At 40.2% G+C, this 22770-nt stretch overlaps 1 protein-coding gene across 1 annotated transcript; it reads left to right on the forward strand.

Annotated features, from left to right (window-relative positions):
• Window positions 1-1667: 1667 nt before the first annotated feature.
• tamalin (trafficking regulator and scaffold protein tamalin) lies at window positions 1668-22068 on the forward strand. The gene is made up of 8 exons (XM_017707008.2): window positions 1668-2015; window positions 5995-6047; window positions 7067-7121; window positions 11327-11429; window positions 14877-14970; window positions 17180-17246; window positions 18832-18898; window positions 20194-22068. Exons 1-8 carry the CDS (start codon window positions 1803-1805, stop codon window positions 20712-20714), a joined length of 1173 nt encoding a protein of 390 aa, XP_017562497.1. The 5' UTR covers window positions 1668-1802; the 3' UTR covers window positions 20715-22068.
• The last annotated feature ends 702 nt before the right edge of the window (window positions 22069-22770 follow it).

Raw genomic sequence — 22770 nt, forward strand, 5'->3', positions numbered from 1 at the left:
GAGTGGTCTAATGCAAGGGTTACACTACTCTACACACCTGACCCAGCCGACGAAGCACTTTTTAATCAGTCCATTCAGTCCATTCAAGTGAGCTCAATGACACAAAGCATGTCTCAAAAATATGTGTAGTGTTGGGTCACCAGGACTGGGGATTGGGAACCCTGGTTGAATGTGAAATGCTCTGTTCAAGTTTTTCACACCTGTAGTAATAGTAACCCAGTGCCTCTAAAAGCTTCCACAAAGCAAATTATTCTGTGAAATAATCATGAATCCACTGCCTGAAGTCCAGTACATTATTGTATGATAGTTTTGTTGTAAGGTTTTGGTTCAAAACATATTTCGCAAGCCATTGTAAGGCAAAGTATCGCCTGAAGAAAACATTGCTCATATTGGTCTGGTCCTAATGTATTATCATGCCAGATAGCTGGTTTATATTTGGTGTTGGATGGCCCAGACCATTGTAGGACAGCAGACCCCTCCTTCCGATATCTGATCCAAGATGTGACATCAGGACAAACTGTGATGAAGAAAAATAGAGAGAGACTCAGACGTGTGTGTGGAGAGACACACACTTTGTTGTTTACATGGTGTGGTCCATTAAACATGAAATTTATAAAAGAAACAAAATGACTATCACAATCACCACTGTTATACCTTTATCAACATTACATATAAATACTCAGAAGATGAATGTAGGTTCATTCATTGTTTAGGATAGTAAAAAGGCCTTTATGTGTGTTAAAGACATCGCAAGCCCTGGTTTCTATATGCAAGTTTCTCTGCAGTGAACAATTTCACACCAAACCACTGAATTTTGGAAATGGGGTGAAATTCCACTTTGATTCAAACAGAAACGTGTCACACACCTCATGCCCACGAGATGGCGCAATTCGTTTGAGAAAATAGTCCTCGCATGCTTGATTTGACTCCTTCATTCCCTGTACAGGCTGGTAAACGGAGGTAGAGCTGCTTAAAGCCACGCTGCACTACAAGTTTGAAATAATAACTCAAGTAGTAGTTAAAGATGTCACTGGGGTGGGACCCTCAAGGGTACATCTCAGTACCTTCAGTGAGGAAACATAATTGTACCATAATCTACTGAAATGATGTTTTCTAAGTTGTTTTGACTCCACACCCCCCCCCCTCTCGACCCTCTGTATATTTTACTGCTCTGTTTTAAAACATTCGGTTATGAACAGGTACAAATGCGTACTTTTCACCTGGAAACACTTATTTAAGGTTCACAACTGTACCTTAAAACCACCGTGACACCTTTGAGGGAACATTTCCACAGTTTGCACATTGATGGAAGAGCAATGTACCTGCACGGAACCTTTATTTCTAACAGCGCACGGCTTCTCAGAAAGGTCAGGCGTCTCAAAACCCATTCGGTTTCGAATGAATCCAGACATCAGACTCTGACTCTGAAAAGGAGCCAGATAAAACTTCAGTGTTATGTATTGTTTTATTTTCTAAAATCCGTTTGACTTCGGGCTCCCTGCATGTTTCTAACTAAGAAATGCGGGTAATTTAACGAAACAAAAGAAAACAATAACAGTGACGCGCCACGAAGCATCCAATCAGATCCCTCACACGACAAGCCCCGCCCGCCAGGGCCCCGTCCCCCTCCACATGGCCCTCATCCTGAAGTTGAGGCTGAAGTGTGAGCGTGAGCAGTTGCTGAAGTGGTTTCGTGAAGAAAGCCGAGCGAACGGTGGTGAGAGAGAGAGAGAGAGAGAGAGAGAGAGAGAGAGAGAGCGAGCGTGTTCATCACTCGCGGTTTTCTCTCTGGACATCAGATCATGAAGAATATGACTTTCAGACGAATCAAGAAACTCAACTCAAACGAGCCGGACGGGGGGTCAGGGGGGTCTTGTCCGGGCAGTGGAGACATCTACTTCTCCTCCTCCAAGTCAGACAGCTGCAAGACCATGGATCCCTCGGGCTCCTCGGACATTTACAACTACAAGACGCTCGCGTACTCCGGAGGAACTCTGCCAAGAAATTTCAAGAAGGTAAACAACAGAGGCTCGTTATTTACTCTTACTGAGAGGCCAGGCTGGAGACGCTTCTTATTCCCCAGCGTCTTGCGCCATTTAAGGTGGAACGGGAAAATTCGAATGAGCAGCTTCGTTATTTCGAGTCATATCAGTTCATGTGTCTGTTTCTGAGAGAGAAATGCTGCAGCGTTACCTTTTACCTTTCTAAAGTCGCTGTTTTTAGGTGGGGAAACATTTCAAAATGAAAGTTAATTGATAAACATTATTAAAACGTTTTATAAACAAAGGTCAGATATGCGAGTAAGCGCGCTGTGAACTTTCCCGTGCTCGGCACAGTAGACGGAGCAGAGCAGCTGGCTCTGGGATTCATTTCGCGCCGAAAAAAAAATTGATTTGATTAGAAACAGCGGCGCGTGCGTTGATGATGTGGCTTTGATGGGAGACGCGCGCGCAGCAGACACCGCGCAGTTATTAACCCGGGAGTCAGCTGCACGCGCTTTTGGCCACATTTGCAGTTGGCACGTGGCATGTAAACCATTTCTCACCTGCATCCGCGAGGCATTCGCACCTGTTCACACCTGTTCACACCTGGTTTACTGTTTGCATACGTTAGCAGATCCGGGCTTGCCGCCCACTTAGAAGAAGGTTGAGAAGAAAACAGAAATGATGCAAATATTTATACAAATTACACACTTAGCTGCTGTATAAAGCCAGCCCCGCGCGCACACAGAGTCTCCAAGAAGTTTTTGAACATTTGTGCCAGGTGTTAAATTCACTGTGTCAAACCAAGTGGCCTTTCAAACAGACTAGTAAAATATCAGATATCAGATTGATGTTGTGCTAACTATGCTTTTCTCTGGAGTTAGTAGTACACATAGGGTAGAAATAGGAGTATTCATTAACCTTTACCAGTAGTTAGGTGTCCAAATACTTGGCGTCATTGATCTCAAGTAAGTATATAGACAGTATATGCAGTACTATATGTACATAAGTACACATAGGGTAGAAATAGGAGTATTCATTGACGTTTACCAGTAGTTCAGTGTCCAAATACTTTTGAGGTTTCTGTATCTCAAATATATAGACGACATGCTGTACTGTATGTACATTATACATGATAAACATTACCAATAGTTCTGTGTCCAAATACTTAATGGGGCCGCTGTATCTCAAGCAATTATACATATATACAAGTGCATATAGGCCAGAAATGGGAGATTTTGCATTTTATTTCTGTTTGTACATGTTTCACCACATGGGTCTATTTAAGTCTACATGGACCTGAACAACATACCGCATTACAGTATTGAGTATTTGCTTGTATGTATTTGAACTGTATTCATGTTCGGAGCATGATGGAGGCCTGAGTTTCACAACATGCAGAGCATTTAATCTGACAGCCTAGCCTCTATTCTCTGGGAAAAGTTGGTGTAATTTCCAAGCCCTGTTGCAGCACGCATGCTTGGTTATTCATAGTGTTCTCTTGGGTCCACACATCTTGAAGGGCGTTCATGGTTGTTGGTGGTGTTATAGTGTCTGGACCACCCACACGCTCTGCTCTTGACCAAAAGCTGTGACCCCAAGCTCATCTGACGCACTATACGCAGTCCGTGCCGCTGTCTGTGAATTGTAGCCCTATGTGTTACAATACACCCACTGTGCTGCTGTTTGAGACTTTTTTCATGAGGCTGGTGAAGTACAGCGGCTGTACTGTGTGTTCTGTGCATTACCATGGATTTGTTTTCTTGCGTCACCACAAGGCTTGGGGTCGTCATTATGGTGACCATTTGTGACCATGGCTGGTTCGGTGATGGGATCAGTATCTCAGGCTTAAAGACACCAGTATGTTCCTTTTTTCTTTCTGATAAGTCGAGTGTGACTTCCTCAGAGAGTTCAAATTTAGAACGCCTCATTGCGTTCAGTGATCTTGGACATGTATGACTAATGGAAATGCCTAAGTCCCTCAGATAAAAAGGATGGACAGGGTTGGTGTAGAACAGAAAAAAGCCTGTGGCCCTCATTGTATTATTGCAGTTACAGGTAATTAATAATACAGCAGTTAGTTGCATTCACACAATTTAAGCACTCTAGGCGTGTTATATATACATAGAGACTGGCTTTATTTAATTTCCAGTCAAAACAGCCAAGCTATTCGTTTTTCAGGAAATCATTCTGAGGAGATTAGATATGCGCTAATCCACTTGCATAAAGAGGGAAAAATCAAAGGAAATTATGTGAAAAGGGGGCTTCCACCAACCTTGCAAGAGACCTGGTAGACCACCAAAACGGTCCTTGTCAGAAAAACAACACCCAAAGCTTGCATCTTTGAGAGAGAGAGGGGAGAAAATCAGGCTGCTGCAGAACTGAAAAAATCCACAGGTGTTTCTGTCCATCCTTCCACCATGAGACAACTCAACACTATGAGTCTGAAAGGCTGTATAGTTGTCGAAAAGTGAGCAAAATGAAGAATAACTAAATGTCCATTTCCACTGTAAATTAAACAAATGAAAGGGTGGTAACTGACTTTTGTACTGTACTGTAACTGATACCAGCATGTGTCATGGTCTGTCTATCATTCTGCTTACCTCTGGTTACTAAACAACAACAAACTTTACCTTAAGTTTTATTGGTGGAAAAAGTTGCCAATATAGAAATAAAACATAGATGTTTGGGGCTTCTTTGCTTTACCTTTATCTTTGCCAGGCAAAGTGATAGAACACTTGATGTTGCATATTATCTCGAAAAACATCACACACCTGATATTATCCTGAGAAATATGGTGCCTACTTTTGGCTTGCACACGCAGCTGTGATGTTAATTGTGATAACGTGGGCACTTTAGTGTTACTTCAGTATGCAGTGACATTTAAACATATTTTATTAAATGACAGAAGCACAATGCAGAAGTAACTGAGTGACCAGTTGCTGGTGGCTGCACCAAATGAGGAGCCCACTGTATCCCTCCTCCTACACCCAATCCAGCCTCCAGGCCACAACAGGGTATTGTGCAGCTAACTAATTCGGCCTCTGATACAACCACCCCCAAGGGAGCCCGGAGGGTTCTTGGAAATAAATGAAGTCATTGAAGAGCCCCAGGACGATTCTGAAAGTGTAGGAAAATAAAGAAAGGCAACGTTTTACTAGGCCTGAAGGGCTTCTGGTACAAAGTGCACTTTCACTGGAACAAGGCTCTGGGCCATTGAGGTAGAACAGGGGTGAATTGACTTCAGTCAAAACAGACATAATGTGGGCTGTACTTCCAGCTCCTTTACCCAATGGGGACTGGGTGGGGTCTCACATAGATGTGGCTTTTACATCAATGAACTTATTGTGAGGAAACACCAGCAGCACCAGACTTGTGTTTGTCCACGCTGCAAACCCAAGCGTACATTAGATTGATGGATTGGTCAGGTCTAGCGATTCCAGCAAACCTGACCTAACAGAACTTTTGACAAGAAGCCTGAAATGCTGTGCAGCGATTCATCACATTTCACCAGGAACATGACAGAAGTGTCCTGTGACATTGAGGCAAATGATGACGAAAGTGGACAGGCATGCATTTCAGGTTTTATCTGCTGTGTCATCAAAGTCGCATCAGGTTCGCTACCAAAACACACGCACATATGCAGATAAGACCAAACATACTGGAGTGTTTTGTTATGGTGGTAGAACAAGACATTATATCTGCTGTTCTTAAACCACCACCAACGACACCTATAACAAAACAAAATAAGAGTCCTGTCCCATTTAGTAAGAGAGGCATGATCTAATATTTCTTCTCTTTCTCTTCTCTGTCCTTTTGTTTGTTTGTTTTTTTTTCACCTCTTTCTTTCTTTCTTTCTTTCTTTCTTTCTTTCTTTCTTTCTTTCTTTCTTTCTTTCTTTCTTTCTTTCTTTCTTTCTTTCTTTCTTTCTTTCTTTCTTTCTTTCTTTCTTTCTTTCTTTCTTTTTCTCTATCCCTCCCTGTTCTCTTGCCCCCCCCTCTCTCTCCCTCAGAATGGTGGGTTACAGAAGTGGAAGCCGCTCACACAGCCGCCAGAGCCAGAAAGGTAAGACTAGAGTTTCTTTCTACTGTTCCTCTTCTTTCAGTATGAGTGGTAAAGCGGTTCATGAGGGTCTGGATGTGTCATGAGTTTTTTCCCTGAATTAAATACGTTACTAAGGTCGCATAATTTTGCGTCATATAACCATCATACGAATCTCCTGACTGTTTTCTAGCCATAGCAGAATCTCCCTGTAAGTTTTAGGTAGACAGACTTAAATTTTTTGTAACTCTGTGTTTTCCCTTCATAAATTTGATTACATCATTTGAGAATTCCAGTTACTTTTTATATCGGGTGATTATTTTGTGATTAATGGACCAAAACATTGAATGAAATCTACATAACATTAATCTTTGTCTTATAGTTTTCCTTCAGCAATAATAATTTGCTCAGAAGTTCTGAGTGTGTGAGAACAAGTGTGATGCTTCTTTATAGATCTTCATATTACTTGGTTCTCATGACAGTTAACCAACATCAGATGTCACCCATAAGTCAAAACCAAACTGAACTTAACCATTACCCAATTCCCTGCGCTCTTGACTTCCTCACAGGAGCCTTTGAAGCTGTTAGGAACTGGAAGTATGTTTTGATGAAGTGAGCTGCTCTTTCTTAATGGCACACCCAGGATTGTTCTGTTATTACAACAGAATTTTTTTCCACTGTGCCCTGTTTCTGTGTGTTTCATTGAAGTGGTTTCTGATTGAGTTGATTTGTATGTTAACACAGAGATTGTGACATAATTTCTATTTTGAATTGGAAATCAAAGATCAGTGGCTTTTATCCTAGAATTAGCTCTAAACCTGTAGGTGTCTTAGCATCAAGCAAGTCACATGGCTTTAATATTCGGTGTTCATTCATCATTATTGTTGGAATATTTGCATTATACCAGTAAGAGAGTCACTTTGCTTTACATATTGTATTTGGGACTGAGCCATAATCTTGATAAGGCCCTGATATATCAATATATTGTGTATTACTATAAATCTAATCTGTCAAATGTGCTCTCTTTTCACTTTTTTATACAGGAAGGTGGTGGTCCTGGAGAAGAAAGAGGATGAAACGTTTGGCTTTGAGATTCAGGTAAGAGGATTCTCTTTTGGAGCTTGTTTAAGCAGATTTATTCAGACAGCTGATGAAAATGGGCTGAGCTCTGAAATCGCTGTGCTGTTGTCAGGGTAAAATTAATTTAGCATATAGAGAAGGGGTACAGGATTGAGTGTTCGGGTGAGGTTATTAAATTTTAAAAGCAAAAACTCACTTAATCGGGTGATATTTGGCTTTCTTTAATAGGATTTCAGAGCTTTTTGAATCACACAGACTGGATGAGGAGCTGGACAGTGGAACACATGAGTGTTTTATTAGTTTGGTAGATAAAAAAACACTCAGAGATGAAAGAGATAAAAATATATTCAGTATCAGTATAATGGTGCTTTTTAATAGGAATCTCTCCACTATTTGGAGCCTGAGCGTTGGTATGTGTTTTGAGGGTCCTCTGCGGTTTTAGGAAATAGAAGAACTCCCTATTTTAGCTCTGGTTCCACATGTTTTCCTGCTGGCGGATATTGTTAACCTCCTGCCCTTGGTGAAATCTCCCTGCACTAGCGTACAGTGCTTGCTTTGTGGGGGCCTGTGCTTTAGTTTGTGCATGAATAGTACTCCAATATCACAGTACTTGTGGTAATGCCACCATCAGGGTCTGAACGTTGATGTGAAGGTGTCTCAGATCAGATTTATAGATAACATACTTTGAAAGAGTGGAAAAAAAGATTATTATAGCCTCCATGATCAACAACATTGTCTCAGTAAATTTTAATTGGAGAAATTTGTCTTAAAATGGAGCTTGTGATCTGTCTGTAGACGACTAACACCAATCAGAAGCAACAAAACAACACATGCTGTGTACATGAAATACAACCGCAACCAACTGGCAGTCTGGCGCACCACATTCAGCATTCCGAAGCAGAGAGAAGTGGATATGCTAGTTTTTCTGGTTAAAAAAAAAAAAAAAAACAGGGTCCTAATTTGTAGGAGATTGTTGCAATTCAAATTACATCAAAATATTAGACGTGTCAGCTATTTTTTAATATCATCCAGTCCTTCAGCACTCTTTTAGAGGACGTCTTTGTGTTTTGTTTTGTGAACACAAAACTCAGATGTGAAAGGAAACCAAATACTTTTATACAGACTGCTGAGCTTACAGTCGGCACCTTCTTATTTCTATTAATACATTAATGTGTGGGTGTTTCTGCAGCTATAGGCGCTTTGGACTGTCAAAAAAAAGTTTTTTGAAGTGGACGTCAACAACAGTGGATTGTATATTTTAGGGCCTGTATATTGTTTCAACTTAGCATGAATTTATTGCTGCTACTGGAACAAAACCTTTACAGGAGAAGGAAAAAACCTTCTTTACTTCTAATGTAAGTCAGTGTTGCCCGAATTTTTCAGTGATTTTGGGCTGTTTCTTTTGGTCCATTCATCATGAAATTTACACACAATGTAAAGAACAGGCACTTTCAAATAATGTTAAAAACTAAAAAAACAACAGAAATAGAGATGGAAGTTTTGTTCTGACAGCAGCGATATAATTGGTTTAAAAGTCTAATTCAGTAATACACTAGTTATAAGCGTGACGATAACTTATGTTTCCATCAAAAGTAGGTTTATTTGGTCAGTGTTGCGGTAAGAATATGTAGATGTTGAACAAACTTATAAATGACATAAATGACTGACCGACAGCAACATTTAAACAGTGCAGTTTCAGCTGAAAAGACATGAATAAAGCAGGCATTTTGACCTGCAATCTGCTTCATAAAATACATAAGCCAAGCACTTTTAGCAACACTTTTGTATGTGAACATATTTGAAATATTTTTTATGCTAAAAATGTGAATAAATATCAGAACATCTTCTGCCTGTTGTTGAAGGAACACACAAATATTGCTCATATTGGTCTGGTCCTAATGTATTATCATGCCAGATAGCTGGTTTATATTTAGTGTTGGATGGCCCAGACCATTGTAGGACAGCAGACTCCTCCTTTCCGATACAGCTTTCTGATCCAAGATGTGACATCAGGACAAACTGTGATGAAGAGAAATAGAGAGAGACTCAGACGTGTGTGTGGACAGACACACACTTTGTGGTTTACATTGTGTGGTCCATTAAACATGAAATTTATAAAGGAAACAAAATGACTTGGAAAAAAGTTTCCTTCTCCTGTAAAGTTATCATTTTGGAGATATGAGGTTTTCGTCCGACAACAGCGATTATATATTCACAAATTGCCTGATAAATGATTCTAACATTCTGCATTTGGTGCATATGTGGTGTTTGTGTTTCGCATCTCATAGTGCAACAGCACCTCTGAGACCCGTCCAGGCCTTAGGAAAGGGTGGGAGAGCATGGGAAGCGAGGGATGTGGAGGATTCCAAACATTTGGAAGTGCTTGAAAGCCTGTGTGGAATTTCATGCTGTATTCCATAAATAATCCCTACGTTTTGAACATCTTGAATCTATACGATCTCCAGGTTTTTGGGGGCGTAACATTAGTTATGAGAACTCTCATTATGGGATGATTGTTAGGTATTTCAGTTGCATGACTTTTATCAAAGATGCTTAAATTTCCCCCTGGTGACATGCTTATGTTTGTCAGATTGAAAAAGAGGATGAAGAACATCAGAGGTTAGTCAGGTTTACCTCTTTCTGACTGGGTGCAAGTTTCAAGACATGCTCAGTTGCCATGTGTTAACCTCAAACACATATCTTGGGTTTAATGCAGGAAGTGATGAGTAGTGTGCACTCACAGCTAGCACTGTGACAACCCCAAATAACAGTCATTAAGTCGATGGGGTCTTTTATGACTCATCTTCGTTTTTGTGTTCTCCATTTCTCTGTCTCTGTCTCCAAAACACTTTGTAGTGTGTCCAAAAACAATGGATACAGGGTACTATCTGTAATGCCTTTCTCTAGTATCATTAGGCCTGTTAGTTGGTAGTATATCAGAGCCTATCAAGATGCAGTACTCATTTGAATCTGCTTTCGCTCAAGCAAAGTATCACTGATACCAAATGTACCAGTAAGCAAATGAGCATGGAGAGGACTGCTGTGTCTGAGTGGTGCTGAATGGTGTCCTACATAGCTCCTTTCAGCGCTGCAGTAGGAAGTATTGCTGCTGTTTTGCATATTGAAGTTTTCGAAGTGATCTGATGGAGCTCCTCTTCCTGTATGAATAGCTTTATCTTTGCAGGTCAGAGCAACCGACATGCTTCCTGCATGTGCAGGGTTTGTAATGTGAACCTGCTGGGATAAGTGGCAGCGTTTTGGCACCTCAAATGTAAAGCAAGAATTTAGCAAAAAGTTCAATTCACAAAATGTTCCCTTTAGCAAACTATCCAAGGCCTGTTGCTTCTTTATGCTTGAGCCACAAAGCTAATGTAGCTATACTAACTATCTCACTAGCATCGTATGCCCTGCGTGCCTGAATCATCACATTTATCTCAAGCCACATAGATATCATTAAGTAATGTTAAACAGACTAACTTCTGTGGTTCCCGACAAATTTTGACGAACTTTGATCTGTAAAAATACACAAGTGTACACAGCATAGCTAATAGAGACAGCTAAGGAGAAGCATGAATTTCGTCTGCACTTTGTGTAACCTTTTTTTCCCACACAACTATCTCTTCAACAGTCGTTTTTGAGATTCTGCTCAGGGGTTCTGGTCCCTTTTGGCCAAAGCCAGCCTCAGGCCAAGTGTTGTTTTTTTTTTTTTTTTTTGTCCTACAAAAACAAACTGCTTAGCATTGATTAGCGCAAGCCAAACTAGCTACTTGGCACTAAAGGATTTTGTCAAAATCTGACAGGCTACTGTAGGATGACCTGTTCTACTTCATGCCACAACAGCAGGAAATCTCTCTAACAGAGAAGTTTCAGTTTGACTTGTTAAATGAGGATGTTTTCTGTGTGACCAGTAGCCTGAGGTCACTCCGTAACTGCAGACAGTTGAAATTGTCACACAAAGTCTGTTTCCCTGAAGGGTGAATAGTTGATGCAGCCAACCATTCAACTCGTTGCAAATCTTTTTCAAATGTCATTGGTCATACTGGAATAGTGAGAGACAGTTTTGTCATTATAACTGCAGAATGGACCCAGTCTGTTATGACTCATTGTTTAGGTACCTGATCCCTGTGTACATTCACTCTTCTACACATGGTCAACACCCTCTGCACGCGAGCCAGTCTCATTTTTTCACTTTGTTTACTTACTTAGCTGTTTGTTTCTTGTAGACATATGGGCTGCACCACCAGGATGAGAACTCTGTGGAGATGTGCACCTTCGTCTGCAAAGTCCACGAGGACAGTCCAGCCAAGCTCGCCGGCCTTAAAGTTGGTAAGTGTGTGTAAAGTGTATTAACACTGTGTTTGGTTAGGTGGTCACTCTCTAAACTGGCATTTGTCACACAGGCTAGAATAAAGACCCACTGAGCAGCAGCCCAAGTGGTGAGAATAACCCTGAAATGCATACTTTCCCGCACCCTGGTAAAGTTTTTCAGTATGTTACAAAAAATATACTAATGTTTTAATTTATTCTTTTTATTCCAATCATATCAAAACCTTTTTAGTACAGTAACTCCGTGTCGTCTTATCATATAGCCAATCAGCTTTTAGGACCTGAACTGATCGGTTTTATGAATAAGTGCCTAGTCACTTCTCACTTGAGTGTAGTCCTTCTACCGAACTGGTTCAAAGTCATGCTTTCATGCTTTATCTTTATTTTATTCAAATAAATGAAAACAATCATAATACTACCTACTTATGTTTCAGTAGAGACTTTTCAGTAGTGACAATTTAAGCTAATTTTTTAGCAGAACTCAAAAATGCTTGCCAGTACATGACTAGCAAATGACAGCTTTGAATATTTGTACACACATAGAATCATATTTTTCATTAAAACACAAAGTTTACTTAAGTGCACAAAGTATGTGTTCCAGTAGTGACGATTCCTAATGTTACATAGTGTTACATACATATTTAGCTTATTACTGTCTCTGTTAATGCCCTGAGTTTATAGAGATCATCAGATTAAGGGCCAAGACCAGTTTCCTCCGTTTCAGCTTTTTATGCTGATTCTTATACAAGGGGATGCCACATTTGATGTCAGTGTTGGCCCTAATCCTTCTGGGAAAGCACCAATGATAAAAGGCAGTGTTGTGAGGTGAATCTGCTGGCGTGTGTGTCTGCCCCACCCTGTCTTGTTTTGTGACCTGAAGGCCTTCTGTCACTTCTCTGCGTCAACACGGAGAGAGATGAGTGTTATCCTACTGTTTAGGGAAATGCAAACATCACCTGTGTCTACCTGTTTTTCTGTCAATAAACCCTGCAGTGCTCTAGTAGTATCAGCTCAGAGCTCACAGACTTCCGGACTTTTCTCTTTCGCACTGTAACACCGGAAGGCTTTCAGGCGTGAACTCAGTTCCTGCACGTTCACACACAGCAACCCTATTTTAATCTCTTGAAGATTTGCACTGAACATTGTGCTGCTTCCTCTGGTTGCCTTGAACAAATGTGGTTTCTGTATTTGTCATGGATATTTATCAAGAAGACATTTACACAAAGAGGCTTATTCCACAGCTACCTCCAGTGACCGTTAAAACCTAATTAAGGCCTAATTCCCGCTTTTACTCACTGTATTTTCATATTGATGTCCTTAGATGTCCAAATTTGATGTCCTTAGCTTAATTCAGTGATTTTTTTTTTTAAATTAATTTATTTTTTTGTTTTTAAGAGACTCTTATTAGTCCCACAAAAGGGAAATTTTACCTTCACATTTAACCCATCCGTGAAGTGACACACCACATACACACTAGTGAGCACACACATTAGGGGGCAGTGAGCACACTTGCCCGGAGCGGTGGGCAGCCCTATCCACAGCGTTAAGGGTTAGGTGTTTTGCTCAAGGACACCTCAGTCGCGTACTGTTGGCTTTGGGGATCGGCCACAAGGCCGGTTCCCTAACCTCCAGCTCATGTAGTTTCTTACATAATAAGTCAACAGCGATTTACATTGAACATCGACCGGTATCAGACAGCTCATCTTTGTTTTTCCATAAACATATTTTTGAGCCCTTTTGGTCTTGTGAGTTCATTATATTAACACTTTTTCCCATATTACAGTGTACAGGAAGGCAATCTAATATCAGACTGCATGTCTGTCATATCATTTAAGAAGACAAACATATTGTTCCAAGTACAGGTTGTGCTTTTTTTCCAATATCTGAGGAGTTGGCCCCACCCAAAACTATTATGAGACCCAAAGCCAACTGATCTCCGATCAGCTGTGTGTCAGTGTCTGTTAGTTTCGCTTCCTACATTCTCTGCATGCTTTTCTCCATTGTCCTCATTGGCCTTCTTCTCTGAGACTCATGACCTCATCAAATGTGCTAGAACGGTCCACAGCTTTGAAAAGGGAAAAATGACATTCAGAACTAAATGCACTCCAGAGCTTCTAACTGTTTTTGTGGAAAAGCTTGAACCAAGCCAGACTCAAAATGGCTGTAAAACAGCCTCATCATAGACTGCGCTACAAAAGAACGTTGAGTTTGGCCAGGGAAGTTCGAAAACCTTCTTGTGCCAGGTGCTACGTGCCATGAGCCCACACAAGAAGGATCAGCATTAAAGGGGAGTTCCACTGATTTCTCAAAATCCCTGCATAACTCCGTCCTTCAGATGTGAAGTCATTCAGAGCGTGAAGTGGTTCATTGCAGAGAAATTTACCAGCTCACCGTTTTTATATTTAATATTGATATTAATAAAATAGCAGTGAACGGGAAGAAAACAACTTTTCTATAAGGACTATTTTGTCTAAATGTGCCCTCTCAATGTCTTTTAAAGACACAAAACTCTAGGGATCTCTCAATCACCATCACTGTGAACAGTGCAATTAAATTTTCTCCATAACGTAGGATTTCACATTTTCACATTTCGCAAAACACTCAATGTCTTTATTACTTTATCTTAAAGATTTAATTATACAGAAAATTTGAAAAATCATGGCCACACACTTAAAAGTTTAAAAAGTGCTTTCTGAGCCACCTTTATTGTAAAAATCGGAGTAATTTATCATGTTTTTGCAGTGATTACTTGGCATTTTGCATGATTATACATAACGTATATTTTACAGTATCTCTCTTACTCTGCATGTAGTAAATGTGCATTTTGCTTGTACATATGTATGTTTTGAAAACTTTGTTTATGCATGGTTTATTGTTCATTTAAGCCAATTATTGTTATGCCTTTTTCTAATTCGAATTACTCAGTTCATCTTAATCCCCAATGTTTTCCACCTTAAGCGATGTGAAATGTTGCATTGTAGAAAAACTTATCATCTCCGACTTCTTTACAGTGGTGGTGATGGGAACCAGGTGTACTGCAATAAAATAGGTTTTAATTGCTATCGAAAATGATAAGTGAACCTACACATCTTGTAAATCCAATAAAATAACTTCTCTTGTGATGTTGTTATTATTAATTATAATGTCCTGCATGCCTCACTGTGCCATCAGTGCATTACAAAATATGCTTTAGGCTAAAATCCAAAACTCTCAAAACTATCATCAAATGTCTCAGGTGTCAGGCAGTATATTCATGACCCATTTTAACGTAATAACTTTCTGAGATGAAGCTTTTGGAGGCATCAAACACATCAGATGTCTGCTTTGTATCACCACCGCTGCAGGAGATTTCTCTAGAATTGTGCATTTGAAAGAAAAAACACTCTTTACAGTTGATTTCTCCAGAGATCCACTTTAACACTATATTTCTTACTCATTCATTCACAGGAGACACCATCGCCTGTGTGAACGAAATTTCCGTTGAAGGATTTCGCCACAAGGACATCGTCCAGCTTGTCAGGTCATCAGGCAACACCATTAGGTGAGCACACCCTCAATCACATTCTCGGGTTGGTGCGTCCTCTTAGCGTCCAGCGTGCAGTTACGTGTTTCAAAATCAAGATACGAATCTGCTTCCTCTGCTGATTCACTCCAAATTACTTAAGCGCTTTGGTCTTTCTTTTTTCATTAGCATAAAGAATTAGTTCGGTTAAAGCTTGATTGGAACCACACTCACTCTCTCAGCTAATAAAAGATAAAAGGCCTGCGCAAATGAACCTCCATTTATAAACTCAAGGAGGGGGCCGTTATGTGAACCACATGAACGGGGAGCAGCGCATGGCTTTCCTCTCTTCACGGCCTTAAGCACAATTTGCCTCAGTGTTCAGGGCACAAAGGCAGTGCTGTAAATGAGAAAGTTATCAGCCTAATAAAACAAAGTTTCCCCCTTCATATCCGTGTCACCGAAGTTGCGAACTGGTCTTGAAATTGGAGACATGTGGGGGAGCTGGGCCTTGTAAATCGCTAAGCTCTGAGCCAGACACGTTTGTTGTCTGGGGTCTAATGTTAAAGGAGAGGTTTACACAAGGCTATGAGATTTCTCTTCCACCCATTTTTCAAAAATTCAGTTAGTGAGAGCGGTTTGATGTAAAATGGTTCACTGTAGAGAAACGTACAAATTCATTTTCTTTACAGCGATGGTGATGGGAACAAAGGATCATGATATCTACAGTGCAAAATCCAAAATTATTATTTTTTACAAGCAGCATATTCATAACCATTTTCATAACAGCTTTCTGTGAGAGATCTTTTAGAAGTATTAAGTGCTTTGGACATTGGTTCTTCTCACAACCACTGTGAGCAATTCTGACTCTAAGGCCCAGTCCCATTTCTTATTTTTACCCCTACCCCTTGTTTTCACTTGTGTGTCACGTGACAGGTGAATCAAAGAGGGGGGTAGTTATTTATTTATTTATTTATTTATCTATCGCCACCAAGAATTCTTTGGTGATATGAAGCTGAACTTAGCTTTTGAATCTCCAGCTTCACGATCGATTTTCCGTTCCACCTTAAATTGTGAGGCAACCTCAGGTACCAGAACACTGCTGCACCATTTAAGGTAGAACGGAAAATAGTAGGTAGCCAGGTAGCAGCCGAGACATCAACATATTACTAGCAATTTTTATGCGTGTTATGAAGGAAATAACCAAAAAACGCTATAACAATGGTTATCTTAAAATACAGCGGCTTTTTAATAGAGTAAATATTTACATTAATGTGTATCTTTGGTCGCTTGTGCAGCCATCTTTCCGATGATTTGCACGGAATTCCAGGAATTTTCTCATAACCCTTCGTTTGTAGTGCGCCTCTGAAAAATCTCCGAGCCCCTACTCATGAACACGCAAAACGGAGGGGCAGGGCTAAGTGCTAGGGGCAAGGGGTGAAATGGGATTGGGCCTAAGTTTCTTTTGAACAGAGCATTTCATACATTGTTTACATCTTGGCGACTGAACTTTGATGGAATTCATTTTCATTTCTGCAGTATCAGAAACATTATATTAAGACATTATACAGATATTCATTTCTTTATACTTGGAAAAGAACACAAAACAGCTGAAGCCAATGGGCTTCTGTGTTACAGCACCTGCGCATTGGCTTCTGTTTTCATTCTGAGTCAGCAGGTTTTTTTTTGTTTTTGCAACTGTCTGAAATAAAAACCTTTTCACTGCCTATTTGATGAAAAAACTTTTTTATTATTATTAAATAAAAGCGCTTTTCTAATATATAAACATCATCAAATGCCTACCCCCATCCATACTGTCCATATATGGAAACTAATTTGCAATAACAGCCTGTTTTAAAATCCTTGTTTTTGTGATACCACAAAAATTGGTTTATTAAATATATCCCACTGTACAGTTTGTCCTCACCCAGTAATGCTGAAATTAGTGTTTCAGCCTGGACCTTTTGAGTGAGGCACAATACAAGGCAGCCAAATTGACCAGGACTCATATACATGTATCAAAGTCACAGTAACAAAAATGGCCTGATTGAAGAAAATAAGTGAAATTAATTATGCTTTTTTTGGTGCATAAGCCCACACAAGTGTCATAAGTGGAGGTCTGGGGGATGGGAGGGGTTCTGATGCAACTTTATGTGTAAGTTGAGTGAATTAACCGATCCAAAATTGTACTGAAACTCAGGAAATGGTGTGTCACAGTTGACTGATCATGCTACTCTGTCATTTCCAGATTAGAAACTGTATATAGCGACACTATAAGGAAAGCAGAACTTGAGGCCCGCCTACAGTATTTGAAGGTAAACATCTTGCGCAAACACGAACATAAACAGCCGCAGTTTCAGAAGTAACTCTGATACCCTGTGCATGGAGCTGCAGGGCCTTTTATACGTTTCTCAAACATGTTCTGTGTATAATAAGTCTGAACATAAAACACACACCAGCTTTAAGCTTTAGTGGGTTATGCCAGCCCCACCCGTCTCATCATGCCACACCTGTTGCCGTGCCTGTGCCTTCCTAATCCCCCCAACATACCAACCCACAGCTGAATGAGCACATTCGAGCAGAACCACCACTCAGCCGCACATTCCTCTCAGCAGAACAGCCTGACCTTCTGGTGAAGCAACTAAAGCAGAAGTGGCTTATAACACGTTCACAGCGCAGTATAAATTTTAGACTTGTTTTCAGCAGAGCTGTTGCTTCAGAACACGTCTAGACCACAGTGTGTGACAAACAAAAATTATTGCGACTTCCTGACAGACATTAATGCATATTTACAGCTTTAGTAGTACATTTCTTTACGTTTGAAATAATAATTCAATAATAATATCTGTGAGATAAAAAACAAATGCTGTAATTTTTATTTTAAACAATCACTGGGCCCTACTTTTATCTGCAAGTACTATAGTACTACTCTTTTAAAACTGAACAGAAAGTTGTCCAGTCTGAAAAATGTCCAATGCTATGAGGTAAAATATATGTTAACGTTGCCTACAAGCTTCAAACAAATCATGGAATGGCTCTAAATGTATGCATTTGGAATGGCCAATTAATGATTTGTTGTTAGCTTAGTGCTAACATACAACTAAAATGCCATAGGAATGCTAGCAAAAAATGATCATTATTAGATTTTTCACATTTAAATTCAGAGCTGAAGGCCTGCCCTAATTAGTTAATCCATTACTGTTTACAGAACCATCCCATACTTACAGAAACACACAGTCTTCGTAATTGTGATATGAATGGACAAATAGAATTTGATCCAAAATTACTTGGAATAAAATCTCTTTACATTAAAATTGATATCCACATAACTCCTTGCTTAGGAGGAGACAGCTTTTAAAATAGAGCCACATTAAAAACACATGCAAAGGAAACAAAGTGGTATGCATTGACATGCGAGGATATATCACTAGTTTCAAAATTCTTCAAAGGAAAGCTCTTGAGTAACATCTACAAAATGTCATGCTATAAAATCCACAAAGTTTATTAAGTTCAGCAACTACATCTTGCACCAAAAGTCTCCACATGGTGCACAAAGGCAACTGCTTGCAAAAGTTTGTTTCCCGTTGGACTGATTAAACTTGGTGCATGAAAGTGACGAATCAGAATGCAACTGATGTGGCCAGCTTAACAATAGATACCAGACGCTCTATACATCTATGGGCGGAGCATTTGTGGCAAAGACTAAGTAAATGCTGACATTCAAATGAGCTTTTAATACAGATTGTGTTGTGTAGCACATTGTACACAGCTAGCATTGAATTCTGTCCTTAAACATCACTTCTGTTTTCTCATTTAAAAAAGCCCGTGTTCTGTTTTAGGCTGTTAGCTGTGACGCAAAATGGACATTTTGTGTGATGTACTGTCATTTTGTTTTCCTAGCAAACGCTGCATGAGAAGTGGGATGAGTACCGGTCCCTGATGGTGCAGGAACAGAGACTAGTTCACGGTAAGGCTATTTTTTTTAGCTCACTCTGTGTGAGTCATTATGAAACATCATCTTTTTATGTGGTTTATATATGAGGCTCAATAGGTTTAGCTACAGAGATAAACCTATTATAAGTCTTATTGAGTCTGTTGAGAGAAAGTGCAGCAGTGTTTGTGTGTTAAAGTGTGAAAGCAGACTTCATAGTACACTCCATTTTGCCAACACATGGATTAGGTTTGTAGCACCTGGTTAGCAGCTGTATGTTTACTGCCACTGTTAGACGGATCCAAACCAGTTCTTTGATCATGTACCAACCATGTATTGAACCAAAGTTCAAATGCTGCCATACCACATTTTTACTGTTTATATGCAAGGTTAAAAGGGTCATCATAATGGAAAGCCAAATTTTCCTTACGTAGCATGTAAGCATTGTTAACGTTTTAAAAGATAGCTGTCACTAGCCATCTGTGCATGGCAGAGGTGGAGAATTCCAGTCCTGGAAGACCGAATTCCTGTGCAATTTGATGATTTTTCATGCTCAAACTCACCTGATTTAACTTGTCAATTGGCAGGTTTTGTCAGTGAGTTTAAAAAAAAAAGACAGTGTTTGTTGCCCCATAGCGGTATGTGTATTATAATGTCTTTGGCATCCACGACTCCCAAAAGAGTCAACATCTGGTTTATTCTACTGCCATGGTTGATGACCAAAGTTGGGAACTTTGAACTCTGAATAGAATGTTCCACTGACCACTGCAATATTTTGCCGGGGGAGGCAAAATTTTCAATTGTAGTGCCATTGAAAACAATGGACTCTCCGGTTTGCAGTCGACTGCCTATTTGCCAACATGTAAATGCAGCATTAAAGCAGGAAAAACCACCTTGTGTGAGACTTGAAACATTAGTTTGACACCCCTGATTATATGGAAATTAAGCTGCAAAACAGTTGATTTTGAATTTTTTTTATGGGGTCACCACAACCACTTTTATGACTTCCCATTAATTCCACCCATTCACTGCAAAGTGCTGAGGAGTGTTGTTACTGCAGGTAGCCTCTAGTGTAGCTATTAGAGTGTGGAAAACATTGAATCGTTCTGCTGTTCTTGGCTGTCAGGAAACATCTTATTACAGACTTCACTTACAGATTAATAAACACATGGAATAGTCACAAAAAGAGGTTAAGTTTTTGGAAACTGCTGTTTATTTTTCTGAAGTCTCTGAAGTAAAAAACTATAGAATATGGGTAAAATGAGTTGCTCCATGAAACATGACTACATGTGGCATTGCCTAATCGACAGTCTCTCTGTCCGCTTTTCCAGGTATTGTAATGAGTGATGTGGCTGTGTATGAATCCTTGGAGTCGGCCGGTATTTACGGCAGCCTGGGGGCTCCGAGTCCTGTGGTAATGCGGGCCCTACGTTGCACTGGCACAGGCAGTGCCAACAGCAGCATCAGCCACCTCAGCTCAGCCACCGGTGACGATGATCCACTCTACCAGACCTGCTTCTACCAGGCTGAAAATGGCAGCAGCAATGACACGTCCAGTAACCCTGGTGAAGCTTGTATGGAGAGGCCGCAGTTGGGGCGCCAGCGTCTTCTCCGGCCAGCCAGCGAGCTGTTCGCCTCGGCCAAAACCTCACTGACCCGCAGTGCCAGCACACGCAGCTACCTGAAAGGTTCTTCATCATCGTCTTCATCAGCGCCTAGTGGAGAGAAGCAGCAATGTGGTGCTTTCAGCTCATTGCAGAGGAAGCCGAAACAGAAAAGCTTCAGGCGAAGACTTTTAAAGTACATCCCCGGCCTAAACCGACCTTTAGAGGAGGAAGAGAGCAAACTTTGAATGTCTCAGGATTGTACACTTAAACATGCAGCCAAAGACTGCAAAGCTGAACACCAGGAACATACCATTTAAAGATTGAGACTGCAACATAAACATGCATTCAAATGCTGTAGTCAGATAGCTTCTGACAGCTTGGAGAGACCAAAATGGACACCAGGACATCCCAAAGAATGCAGCCTTTCAGCAGATCCAAATGCAGGACAAATGGATGCTCCATAGGAACAGTTTTTGCCCTCCTTTGGAATTGCTTGTTACTTTTGGGAACGCCAGGAGTGCTTCAGTGTAGCTACTATAAAAAATGCCTTCAGTTCATCCAAACCAAGCATTTTTTTTGCAGTTATTCACTCTAACAATTAATAACGAGTTAATTTTCCTTTACTTTTGTTAAAAAAAATAGAGACAGTTTGTGTTTTGAAATTGATTGATCACTTCAGCTGGCCAGTTCTATATAGTACACTTTTAAAGAATGTGCCACACAGGGCTCTTTGAACCCTCTTTTGGTGCCGTAGAAGAACCATTTTTGGTTCCCCTGAAGAACAGTTTGAAAAAGAAAGCATGAAGAGCCTTGACAGACGAGTAAATGTTTTATACAAATTCTGTTGTAGAGGTTTTAACTTTAAAAAAGTTCATGTCACATCTCATTTACAAAATTGGTTCTTCTATGGCAGTGATTCCCAACCTGGCCTACATTTTTGCTCCAGCCCAACTCCTAACACACAGGGATGAAGAAAAAAAATTTGGACCATTAGGCAGGGACATGAGGAGAAAGTTGGGAACCACAGTTCAGTGGTGTAGAACCCTTTCTGGGGCCCTTATTTTTGAGAGTGTAGTTATATAACCCTTCATTCTGAAGCAGTTGTTTTCTAATTTTTATGCAAGTTATACTAATTACCAAGGCTTATGGTCATCCAGACACACAAGCAGTCTAAGGCCAAAATACAGATAAAAAAAAAACTAATGTGCAAAAACCACAAAAAATCAAAAGCCAAAGCAACTAATATGTGTCTAAACGTGTCTGCCCATCTTCCACACTGTCAAACTAACAACTCTGTTACTGTTCCCCATATAAGCTCTGCACTCTTGTGAAGTCAGTGAACATTTGTATATAACTTTGGTTTCTATTACGTCATTCTAAGTTATTTATTTATTTTGTGTTCTTGTTTGTTTTTTTTCAGGAAGATGTACAAAATGAAGGATTTTTTTGTTGTATTTTTTTATCTTAAAAATGGACCATTTTATTGATCAACGACTTTTTGTAAGTGCCTTTTTTGGCTGTATTCATCAGTGTCTTTAATACTTTTTGAAAATGGATCATGCAGAAAACAAAATCTTAAAATAAATGTGTGCTATCATCTGTTCTGTCTGGCCTGTCCTCAATTTACCCTTCCTATGGGAGTCTTCACTTGCTCCTTTGTGTATTCAGTTGCCATTGGTGCTGTTCTTGGTTTCTGACGCCCAATATGCATTTCACACAGAATTCCTCAAATAGCATACTTTGGCTGCCACATCAATGCTTTTATTGTACAAAAAAAATTCTTCTAAATATTTTTCAGACACTATTACTATAAAGGCTGATGGTCCAAAACAATGTGCCCCTTTTGTGCTTTCATAACCTTCACTCCTCCAAAAAAACATCTAATTACCTTAGGGTGGGTGTGCGTGTGCGTGATGAGATGAAGCGGCTGATTGCATTCCTGTTTCGGAGTTTATGGCTCAGAAGGCCCTTCAGCAGAGGGAAACCGAGGCTCTTTTGGTGAGCACTCACTGAATGGCTGTTGTGAATACGCATTGGAATGTGTGGCTAAAAGAGTGACCCCTGGATTCCTCCTCTATTCTCCTCCTCTAGGCCACAGCTGAACCCTTGGCCTCCATGAACGCACAATAACATGTTCTCCTGGTGCTTTGAGCGGATATAGAGGGTTTTGTCAGTAGAGCTTTTACCTCAGTGTCATGCCTGACCCCAGAGGTCACCTAATTCCCCTCCATGACCATCCTTTCTCCAGCTTAACGTCGTTCCTGCATTGTGTCCACCCACAGCCGTTACCCACTGTGTCAG

The sequence above is a fragment of the Pygocentrus nattereri genome, chromosome 9 (assembly GCF_015220715.1).
Source record: "Pygocentrus nattereri isolate fPygNat1 chromosome 9, fPygNat1.pri, whole genome shotgun sequence".
NCBI classification, from domain to species: Eukaryota; Metazoa; Chordata; class Actinopteri; order Characiformes; family Serrasalmidae; genus Pygocentrus; species Pygocentrus nattereri.